This window comes from Mauremys reevesii, linkage group 2 (genome assembly GCF_016161935.1).
Source record: "Mauremys reevesii isolate NIE-2019 linkage group 2, ASM1616193v1, whole genome shotgun sequence".
NCBI lineage: Eukaryota > Metazoa > Chordata > Testudines > Geoemydidae > Mauremys > Mauremys reevesii.
In genome coordinates, this window is record NC_052624.1 from 271,608,225 (window position 1) to 271,620,467 (window position 12,243).

Below are 12,243 nucleotides of genomic sequence, written 5' to 3' on the forward strand. Positions count from 1 at the left end.
ATGGGCCCCGTACTTCTCAGCATCCTTTTCTGCTTTATTAGCACAGCATCAGCCAATATATTTGGTAAGTTTGCCTTTACTCATTCTTGTCCCTTCTGCGTATCAGGCTGGAGCCATGCTGCGTTAGCCTCTGCCTGAGAACTTGGCACCAATACATCATTATTATTGATTGTTTATATTATGGCAGCACCTACAGGCTCAGAATTTGATCAGGGCCCCATTACGCTGGGCAAGACACCATGAAACAAGACTGATCTTATATACCAAAGAGATGAGCCAATGACTTAGTGGTCATTGCGCTGCCAGGGATTTGAGTTTGGATTCCAAGCTATGGCCCATGCTCCTGGGGCCAGCAAAAGCTCCGATTCTGTGAAGTCAGCGTGCACCAGGGAGGTGTGACATGGGCTGATCACTCCAAAAGAAACTACTGGAAAGACTGACTGGCCAACACAGATGCTTGGGTGAAAAGAATGGGGCAGCAGGGAAATACAAAGGATCCTGGAGGATGCCCTCAAATTTAGGCACCCCGGTTATTCATATTGATTAGCCATTATTCCATTTTATGATGAGACTTGTGATATGTGGTGCCTTAATGTGAATTCACCAGAATCTCAACTTGCATTACTAAAAAAAAAAAAAAAAAAAAAAAGGTTTCTAGCCCTCATGGTTACAGAGAGAAGCTCAAAAACGTGACCCCGGAAGGCAAATAAATATAACCCATTGGTGAGTGTCTATTACCTGTCCCACTCTGTGCTAATGCACAGAAGATATGGGTTGATACTGACGCAAGTCCTAGAGTCTTGGTTCTTTAGGTTAAACTGTAGCAGCTCATGATTTTTAGCTCTGGTGGCCCCTGGTTCAATCCCTGCTGTGTTGGCCAAGAGGGCAGCCATCAGGCAAACACAACTCCCAATGGATTATTTCTTAAAATTCATTGTTTTAAACTAATCTCATGATTTTTTTTTGGCAGGGGGGATTAGGGGGAGGAGACTAGCTCATGATTTTTGATCATTAGGAGTTGGGAGTAGCCAATACCTGGTACAATCTCCCAGGGCCACCCAGAGGGGGTGGGGGCAAGTGGGGCAATTTGCCTCAGGCCCCAGGCCCCACAGGGCTCTCGGTTTTCGGTGGCACTTCGGTGATGGGCCCTTCACTCGCTCTGGGTCTTCGGCGGCGGATCCTTCAGTGCAGTGGAAGACTCGGAGCGAGTGAGGGACCTGCTGCTGAAGTGCTGCCGAAGCCTCGGAGAGATGCCCAGTGAGTACAAGTGCCGCAAGTGGTGGGGGGTGGGGGAGGGAAGCGCAATTGGCGGCACTTAGGCTGCTCTATCGCCACCACTTCATTTTTCGGCGGCAATTTGGCAGTGGGTCCTTCCCTCCTAGAGGGATCCGCCACTGAATTGCTGCAGAAGGCCTGGCCCTGCCCCAGGCCCCCTGAATCCTCTGGGGCCACCTAGAGAATTCAGGGGGCCTGGGGCAAAGCAATTTCAGGGGCCCCTTCCATTAAAAAAAAAGTTGCAATGCTATAGAATACTATATTCTTTTGGGGGCCACTGCAGGGCCTGGGGCAAATTGCCCCACTTGTCCCCTGCCTCCTCCAGGCGGCCCTGCAATCTCCTGACTGTGAGGTCTATTCAACTGTGGAATAATGTCACCAAAGAAGGGGAAACCCCATTGTGGTGTTTAAAACTAGACCCAAAATGACAGCACAGACTATACTGCTGGAGACAATGCTGAGTCAGGCTCGGGATCTAACAGGACTTTAGAGAAATCTTCCCTGTTTATTGCATGCAGAGTACCAGGCTGAGTCCCAGCCTCTCCGCCCCTGTGAGCTCCAGAGGGAAAAGGCCTTTTTGGAACAAGAAGTCTACGTCCCTCAGTGCTTGGAAGATGGCCAGTTCCGGTAAGATAGGACAGCCGCCTGTGGCCCCAATCCTGTACCACTGAGGGCAAAGGGAGCTCTGTGGCTGAGCGGGATTGGACCCCAACGTAGTGGATGAGGAGGGCTGTGCTCCAGCTTCAGACTCTGTTGAATGAGTTCTGTCTCTGTCTAGTTTGGAATTATCTATGGGGTCCCTACTATTAATAAAAAAGAACGGGATTGTTTTAAATGTGATGGGACAGATTGTCCTTTGCACAACACACCTGGTGGGTTCTAACCCACAGGGGAGAGCATCCGCCATTGGGTTGCTACTTTCCCTCCCACAAATGTGGCAGGGAGGGGTTGGAGCCAAAGCTTTGCCACCCCCAGCGTGCAAGCCTGCATAGCTGAGCCGGAGCGAGGAGAGGGGAAGTAATCTGCACCGGATATAGGGCTGGCACAGTTTACGTCCTCCTTGGGACAAAGGGCCGGGGGGACCAGCAACTGGATTGGGACTCTCAAATTACCAGACTGGCCTAGATTTGAGTTAGAGAAGAGACTGACCTGCGCAGAGTGGATCTGGATCTGGATCCGGTTCCGGAAAGGAAGGATAGTCTTGTGGTTAAGGTGCAGGACTAGCAGTCAGAGTTCTGCTATCAACTTTCGGTGCAACTGTGGACAAATCACATAGGCCCAGGTCCTCAGATGTATTTAGGCACTTAACTCCCTTTAAAATCAACGGGAGTTGGCGCCTAAATACCTTTGGAGATCTGGGCCTTAATCTGGCTGTCTTTCAGTTCCTTATCCCCCCAAATAGGATAACAACACTTTCCGACCTCACGGGCGCTGCTAGGATAAGCTCATTAATGTGTGTGTGTGGTGCTTAGACACTAGAGTGATAGACAAGCCTATCATTAAAAATTAATGCATTATTTAAAAAATGAATCTGAGCTTTCCCACTATTTGGGGCTGTTCAGACCTGTCTCTAAATGAACAGATTGTAGATCTGATACGAGGTTGCACAGCTAGGCACCCATCATACTATGGGCTGGGCACTGAATTGAATGAAGACTGGAGGGACCCTATGAGAATTCCAAAGAGATCCCATCAGTTAGCTCTGAATAGCCTAGAAACCATCTCTAGAATACAGTTCTTCCTGATGCCACTGCTGTGTTGTCACATTCTTCTTTGTCCTGTGACCATCCCATTGCTGACAGGTATATTTCATATTGATGGACAATTCTGTTGCCAATGGAAAATGATGATGTGTGTCTTCTCCCCAGGACTGTGCAGTGCAATACGAATGGCCTCTCCTGCTGGTGTGTAGATGCCAATGGTATTGAGGTACCAGGCACTAAACAGACTGGAGTTCCAATAGCCTGTAAGTCAGAGGTCATCACTTTTTTTCATGGGTGGTGGTAAAAAAGCTATTTACATCCCAGTGTGACAACTGTTGAAATCAAGTGGACTTTGGCCACTTACGTCAATGAGAGCAACAGCAGGCTCCTGGTGATTTATCGATCTTCCTCAGTGGAAGCTCTTTAAGTTACTCAGGACCTCATCATGCAAACTGAGCAATCCCTTCTTGTGTGAGTTATCTCAGTGTAATCAGTGGTGGCCTGTCCCTGTGCAAGGGCACAAGGAGAGAGGTGGGGGTGTGGGGGTGAAACAGGGGCCTTGGGCCCCCATCCCTCAGAGTTTGGTCCTAAATGGGGCATAAATTTTCAAAAGCAGGTGCCAAAATTTCACATACAAAAAATTACAAGTAGCATGTGGCAATAGCATATGCAAATGCAAGCTCCATGTGGGATTTCTCACTGTTTCCTTTGCACTTCCATGATCAATTACTTGTTTTAATAGGAACAATTACTCATTTACTTTCTAAGGGCTAAATCTGCCTTCCAGTGCCAGTGCCACACCCAAGTAGTCAGGTTGGGTGCAAGGACCTGGGATTATGGGAAGAATTTACTACAAAACACTAATTGTCTTTAATAGGAACTGAGTGGCTATGGCTTTAATGGCAGCTGGGAGGAAAATGTGCCCCTCCTCAGGATCTTATGGGAAAGAGCAAGAAATTGACATGATACAGCCTTGTTATGGCTTTAATCACTCCCAACCTTCTGGTACAATTTCACTTCACGTGGCTTCACCCCCCCTAAATTTGGATTTTGAAGCTCAGACCATCAGTTGGTATAACGTGAAGTAAGGTCACTGATATGATGAACAGGTCGATTCTCATTTAGGTTGGCTGGTGAGTGATAGATTCAAAGGCCAGAAGAGATCATTGTGATCATCTAGTCTGACCTCAGCTCAGTCTGGTAATCTGGCCTTGAAAACATGAAGTAGAACTCACCTGAAGCCAGCAGGTTTTGCCTGATTTCAGCTGATGTCAGGTAGAATTGCTGTGTTTCTCTTGGGTAACTAAAACCATAAATCCTTCCCTGGTACCCCAAAATGGTGAGTTTAATCTGAAACTTATACCAGGCTCTCTTGCAATATTTTATCACTCTCCTTGGCAAACCTGACTGAGCGACAGAACAAATTCATGGTCTCGATGTGGCCCAGAGAAAACTCAGACGTCATCTAGAAAAATTAATGGTTTTGTGCCCAGCAATCACCTTCCACTAATGATGCTTCTTTGGTATTGTAGGTTTATCCTTTTGCCAGCTCCAAAAACAGCAGATCTTGGTAAGTCATTACGTCAACAGCAGCGCTATCTCCTACGTTCCACAGTGCTTGAATTCAGGGGAGTTTGACCCAGTGCAGTGTGATGTGGGGCCAGGCCAGTGCTGGTGTGTGGACTCTGAAGGGATGGAGATTTATGGCACAAGGCAGACGGGGAAGCCAACACGATGTAAGTAAAGTTCAACAAAATGTAGATTTGATTTCATGTTTGGAGGAAGGGAAATAAAAAGCTTGTGTGTGATGAATGGCAAGTCATACGCTTGGCTGCCAGGACATTTCAGAGCTGATAAAGGTACTAGTGTTGATGTAGTATACTTAGACTTCTGTAAGACATTTTACTTCATACCACATGACATTTTGATTAAAAAACTAGAACAAATAAAATCAACATGGCACACATTAAATGGATTAAAATCTGGCTGACTGATAAGTCTGAAAATGTAATTGTAAATGTGGAATCATCATTGCTCAGGTGTGTTTCTAGTGGGGTCCCACAGAAATCTGTTTTTGACCCTCCACTATTTAATATTTTCATCACTGACTTGCAAGAAAACAAAAAAATCATCACTGATAAAGTTTGCAAATGACATAAAATTTGGAAGAGTGGTAAATAATGTATCAGGTCACTAATACAGAGTGATGTGGTTTGCTTGGCAAACCGGGCTGTGTTGTCAGGTGTTTGGTTGCATGTGTGTGCATTCTCTCTGTGTGCTGACCCCAGCCCTGCACAGACAGCTGGCATGGCAGACCTTGAGTGAACCGCCCAATGACCACAAGATCTGTTAAGGTACGAAGGCACCCACCCATGTTTATTGTCAACAAAGCATGGTCCTAGCTCCCCGGATCAATGTCTACAGTTACACTAGCACATGTATGCCCATGACAATGGACACAGCTCAGTGGATGGTGGGACTTTCATTCCCCCACTAGACTGGCCAAAGACACTCCCTCTGAGATACCTCTTTATACACCGATACGAATAAGTTGCATATCGCCCCTCTGACATATCTGGGTGCCACGCTCTGATGCATCTGGGTGCCACCTATTGCCTTATACTTATCCGCTCAATCAAAACTTCTCTATCCATCATGCTGTCATCCTGACTTTACCTTTAGGATGGGTCAGCGTGTTCCTGTTATTGTTGGTGAATGTGTTTGGTATTGAGGTACCACCCTTCTGGAATGTGTTTACGTGAGTGCCTAGCACTACTTAGGAATGTATATTTCTGCAATAGCAGCCCTGGTCTTGCCAGATTCTGTGAGCAGGGCGTGCCTCTTGCTCGCAACTTAACTTTGCTTTCTATCAGCAAAGCTTGGCCACTACTTTAGCCCAGGCCTCAGGCCTCACACCAGGCCTCTGATTCGAGGGCTTATGTCTCAGGCTCTGTTCCTACTACAGGCTGAAGCAAACAATATGCCTTTAAATATTTCTCAATGTGAATGTATGCATCTGGGAACAAAGAACGTAGGCCATACTTGCAGGATGGGGGAGTCTATCTTGGGAAGCAATGACTGAAAAAGAGGATGGGATGGGGGAGCTAATTAGCTGAACATGAGTTCCCAGGTGCTACACCATGGCCAAAAGTGCTAATGTGATACTTGGCTACATAAGCAGGGGAATCTCAAGTCAGAGGTTATTTTACCTCTGTATTGGGCACTGGTGCAGCCACTGCTGAAATGCTGTGTCCAGTTCAGGTGTCCACAATTCATGATTAGAAAGGATTAGAAAACCTGCCTCATAATGGCAGACTGAAGGAGCACAATCTATTTTGCTTAACAAAGAGAAGGTGAATGGGGGGACTTGATTACAGTCTGTAAGTACCTACCTGGGAAACAAATATTTAATAATGGGCTCTTTAACCTAGCAGAGAAAGTATAACATAATCCAGTGTCTGGAAGTTGAAGCTAGACAAGTTCAGGTTGGAAATAAGGCTTAAATTTTTAATAGTGAGAGTAATTAACCATTGGAGCAATTTACCAGAGTCGTGGTGCAATCTCCATCACTAACCATTTTTATATCAAGATTGGATGTTTTTCTGAAAGATCTGTTTTAGGAATTATTTTGGGAACTTCTATGGCCTGTGTTGTAGAGGAGGGCAGACTGCCTGATCATGGCTCTGGCCTTGGAATCTATGAATCTGTGCGGCTTGCTGTCACGCAGTCGTGGGAAGATGAATTCATGACGGTGAATACTTGTTTTCCATCAGGTCCGGGGAGCTGTGAGATCCGAGACCGTCGCATTCTGCATGGAGTTGGGGAAAGGAGCCCACCACAGTGCTCAGCAGATGGAGAATTTTTGCCTGTCCAGTGCAAATTTGTCAACATGACGGACATGATGGTCTTTGATCTTGTTCACAGTTATAACAGGTAGGAGCAGACATTTCTGCAGCTGAGTGGCAATTCTGCAGACCTCCGTGAGTCATTACATCCTTGCATATTCCAGCTGTAGCCCACACTAGCCCCAGTGAGTCTTTGTCTCCCTCTGCCGGTTGGACCAGATAAAGAGCTTGATAGGTCGTCTATTTCCCAAAAGCGAATAGACTTATGTTAGTTTACTCAGTAGCAGTTTGTGCTTTAAAAACCGGAGCCAGCTCATTAACCCCACAGGCATTGGAACCAGAGTATCCTTATGCATCCTCAGCTATCTCAGTATGATTGTCTTTTGTACGGTGTCTGTCATCCAAGGCAGCCCTCACCATACAGAATGAATTAACACAATGAATGAGCTAGATAAGAGCAGCGGGAGAGAGAAATTAAGAGGGACAGGTAAGAGATGAAAGATGTTCCCACTGGAGACCTGGACACAGATGCAGAGTCAGGGAGGTGGCTGTTTCATCTCTCGGGTGGCAGAGCAGAGGCTCTTGCACCCACAGTGGTGAGGGTGCGTGAAAGGACATTGCAGCAAGTCAGCCAGTGGGAGACGAACAGAGGGTGAAAAGAGGAGTATAGAGAGAGACCGGGGCTCTTTCATAGCTGGGGCAGGCCCCTGGGGGACTTTAAAACATTAAAACACACAGATGGGGCAGGAAACACTAGTCCTGTTGAGACGCAGGAAGGGGGAGGGAAGTAGCAAGGTTTGCCATGGAGGGACAGGGATTGGAAAAGGGGACCTGACTGGGGACAGCTCTCCTTTTGCACAGCTGCTGTTGAGGCTGAGTCCAATTTTTCTGTGAAACAGTTTTGCCTGCCTCTCTCTAATGCGGCGAACTGGTCATGACTTCAGACTCATTGCTCGTCTCTTTCCACTAGAGGGCAGTAAAGTAAACATAATGCCTGTCTTCTGGCTGAAGCCTATTTCAGTGGCAAGAGAGTCTAATTTAAATGTGAATCTTGTTGTTCTGAGTTTTGGTCTTTAATTTAAGCAAAAATAAAAGTACTGCAAGGCAGGCCAAGTGCCTGGTGCAAATTTGTCAATGTGTCAGAGGAGGCTATTTTGGCACATGAAAGATAATGTGTCTGTTTCACTAGTTGGTTGGTGGGTACGGACAACTGAAAAAGCAACTAGAGTGAAGAAAGTGATGCTTTAAAATGACATTTTGCTGTTCCCAATTGGGAGTTTTGCCTAGAAAGTGGCTTCAGGACTAGGTTTGAATAGCTTCCATATCACCGTATAAATCCAAGCAAGATTGTTTTTACTTCCAGCTTTCTACCTTTCTCTCTAGGAACTTACATAGACCCCATTACTGCAGCATCTGAGCACCTTACAGTGTTTAATGTATTTATCCTCACAACACCCTAGTGAGGTAGGGCAGGGCTATTATCTCCATTGTGCAGATGAGGAACTAAGGCAGAGAGGCTAAATGACTTGCCCAAGGTCACACAAAAAGCCTGTGGCAGAACAAGGACTTGAACCCAGGTCTTCCAAGGTGCAATGCCCTAACCACTGGGTCATGGTTCCTTTGCACCCCAAGAATGACACTCAAAACATGAACATTCTCTTCTACCTGAAAAAGCCTCAGCCACAATAATCAAAATTACCCTGAAACAAATCAACCTTACAAGAATGGAAATAAATAAAATCAATCCAGAAACCCTACTCCAAGCATAATAAGGAGAGGAGCCAGGGACTCAAGGAGTCCATGAGGGACTTTGCTATTGCTATTGATTTTCCATGGAAGGTGCTCAGATGCTGTGGCGATGAGCAGCAGAACAAAATCCAGAGATAGAAAAGTAGGAGTCTGGGAGCTGAGAAGCCACACTATTTTCTTTCTGTTTCCTGCATCATTTCCTCCACAGTAAAGATTCTGGGGCAGATCTCTCAGCTGCTGTAAATTGTCATAGTTCCATGAAGGTTCTGCCTCTCTGTGTTATTTGGTTGTTGATGTACAAAACACAACTCAGCCACTTTTCTTGACACTGGGTGTGGTCACTAAACGGTGGATACTATTGGAGCTCCACAGTCTGATGATAAAAGGGGGCTTTCTTAGAGTCACTGAAAAATGAATAACAATGTAAGCCAAGACCCCACTTTCCCTGATGATACCAACAAATCCATGTATCTCTCCTTTCCTTTTCCATTTTCTTTACGCCTGCTCCCGTCTCAGAACACATAGGACAGAAACACGAACATGGTCACAGTTCACACATCTGCTTCAGCCATTTTTGTGACTGGGTATGAGAGTTAAGATCTTGGCCATGTTGTCATTATCCACTGCTGGACAAGGACAAGCAAATAGTGGGGACAATGGTTAAAAAAGGAATAGCGAATGTAAGGGGTGGATTTTCAAAGCTAGGCACATGCAGTCCTAGATGCATTCTTATGTGGGCCTGATTTGTTCTTTTTGCATTTTATTTAGTCATATTCTGACCTCAGGACAGAAATGACCAATACCAGGATATGATCATGTGTCTATCCACACATTACACATGGCATAATTTGGTCTGTAGTATATTTTTAAATTGAATTATTTAAAAATCATGTCCAGAAATGTATCTACCCAGCAGTCTGTCTGAAAGCTGTACATGTTCAGATGCCATGGTGATAGGCATGGTATAAGAACCTGAATTGACTAGAAGACTCCCATGGCCAGTATCACCTATTAGACTGGTATCTACACTACCCTTCCTCCTTATGTCCATTCTTCTACCCATGACAGTATCCTTTCTTACTTCATTTTCTTCCCTCTCAATGTTAAAATCCGTCGTGGAGATAACCTGGACATCTCCCAACCATCTCCCCCCAATTCCTACTTTAAAGCTCTCTTAATCAGTTGTGCCAGCCTCCATCCTAGAAGTCTGTTTTCCTCCCTATTCAGGTGAAGTCCATCCCGAGAGAGCAGTCATCTGTCCATGAATGCCTCCCAGTGGCCATACATCCCAAAGCCCTCCTTAGAGCACCACTGCCTGAGCCATCTGTTGATCGTCATAATCTTGTCACACCTTTGTTGCCAGTCTTTAGAAACAGGCAGAATCCCACTGAAGATCACCTGAGCCTCAATTTCCTTAGGCATCTTCCCCAGCCTGACATAGTCTCCCTTGATCCGTTCCAGCGAGAATCTAGCCGTATCATTTGTTCCCACATGAAGGACAATCAGTGGATTCTTTCCCACTCCTGTTAGGATCCTCTTCAGCCTCAGGTCCACATCCCATATCTTAGCACCTGGTAGACAGCACACCCTTTTGTTCCCTGGATCTGCTCTGGTTACAGGTCTGTCCATTCTTCTCAGAAAGGAGTCCCCAATCACGTAGATCTGCCTTTTCCTGGTGATGGTGTGATTTTCCGGTCAATCCCCTGTTCCCTCTGGCTGCAAGTCCTCTCAATTCCTATTCATCCTTGCAATCCTCCACAACCCATCCCGTATCCTCCTGGGGCTTATATTTGGTGGTGTTATCACCATTGACACTTGCCCTCTTCCTATAGGACTAGCTGCTCTTCTCTTCTTCCTTGCCCTCTCACCTTCAGCGACCACCTTCTTCATTTTCCAACTCTGCAAACCTCTTCCTGAGCTCTATTTCTCCTTAACTAGTCAGTGTTTTCCTCTGCCTGGTTCTCTTAGTCACATGCTTCCACTGTCCACATTCCTCACCCAGCAGTCTCCCCTCAGAATTCTTTGGTCCTGCTTCCATCTGCAAATCTGAGCTTTTCCCTTCAGACTCCTCATATCTTTGCTCCATCATCTGCTCGAACCCCCTTCTAAACTCAACCAGAGTTTCCACCTGCATCTCCAATCCTCGGATCTTTTCCTCCATCAGCTCTATCAGGCAGCATTTCATGCAGACAAAACTCTTTTCAGGTACCCCTCCAGGATCACGTACATGCCGCAGCTTCCACATGCAGTCATCTTCATTGTGTCTTCTACTGCTTGGGTCACTACCACTGCTGCCTCTGTATCTGTCATAGGCTTCCCACCCTCTCCTCCAACAGAAGTCCCACTCAGACTCCCCTGTTTACAGCTGTGTTTGCTGGCTCCAGTGCCGCTGTAGCTGTCTGTGATGAGCGTACAGGTCCCTTCTGGCTTTAATAATTTGTTTCTGAATTTCTTCCTTACCCCAATAACAATCCATCTATGTCCTGGAGCATGACATTTGATTGCTCTTCTTTTATCATGCCAACTTTATTGTTAGTGGGCAGATTCTCTCTTGGGGTGTGGCAGCAGCACCAGTATAAAGGGGCCCCAAAGATGATTTAACCAGCCCATGGAGGATTGTTCCAGAGTATGAGTGATCATCTGTGGTGTGAAGCTGATGTAGGGGCTCTTACATCCCCCCTCCCATTTCACTTCTGGAAGCGTGGCCAAGACAGCCCTATGCCAGAGTGATACTTGGCTGCAGTTTTGGTCTCTTGGGAATGTTGCAGCCAAGCCTACTGTAGTATCCACAAGCTACTGCATGGGGGACCAGCCCTGTATACAGCTGCAGTAGAACCAGGGGAAAGCAAAGAGGAGCTTCAAACGCCTTTGTGCAACATCCCTGACCAGTATCCCAGGGTCCAGTCCAGAATGTATCTACCCCTCCACCCACCCAGTCTCAGGTTTTTATACAGCACGAATCACCATGGTATCTAAGGGTGTAATACGTTATTTCTGCTTATTAAAGCATCCATCATTGTTGAAAAGCCTGACTAGATTATTTGATTCTGTTTACTTCTTTGATAGTGAATTTCACAGCCCTTTGCTGGATTTCACCACACAACTGCACACAGCTGGGAGGTGTGTGCCTAAATCACGTTTAGGAATATGAGCATGGATGTATAATGCTAATCTGGTTTATTAAAACATAGGGAAACTGTTTCATTTGCCATACTGCCTGAACCTAGAGTACTGTATCTTCTAATTGCTTGAAGAAGCCCTGGTATATCTGTCAGCTAAGATCACACAGATTATGGGGTGTTTTTTTCAACTCTGACCATATTAAATTTCCTTCTTAAATCATTCCTTTGCTGGAATCTGGCTATCGTCACTATTAGAATATTTTAAAAGAATCCAGAGCTCCTTTGATCTCCAGAAATAAGAGTCAGTCTCACTTGTAATACGTTTAAAAAAACTTTCCTTTTAATCCATTGACCCATGTTTTCATAATGTAACAAATTAGTGTTAGTTTGTATCTGCTGTTCCATGTTTAATTCAGCGTAGAAAGCAGATGTGGGGGAAAAAATAACCTCTTTGTTTAGGCTTTCTGTCATCTTGTGTGACTTTGTGGAAAGCTGCTAACGAGAGGGTATTTGTAATTGCATTAGTCTCACTGACACGTATTTTACAAT

General features: G+C 45.7%; 1 protein-coding gene across 1 annotated transcript in view; it reads left to right on the plus strand.

The window, feature by feature from the left end:
* Positions 1-12,243, plus strand: part of TG (thyroglobulin) — a 219,399-nt gene continuing 207,156 nt past the window's right edge. The window contains exons 1-5 of the mRNA XM_039523028.1: positions 1-64; positions 1,794-1,902; positions 3,144-3,241; positions 4,511-4,714; positions 6,752-6,911. Of these exons, the coding sequence (XP_039378962.1) occupies positions 1-64; positions 1,794-1,902; positions 3,144-3,241; positions 4,511-4,714; positions 6,752-6,911 (635 nt within the window). The remainder of the gene's footprint in view (positions 65-1,793; positions 1,903-3,143; positions 3,242-4,510; positions 4,715-6,751; positions 6,912-12,243) is intronic.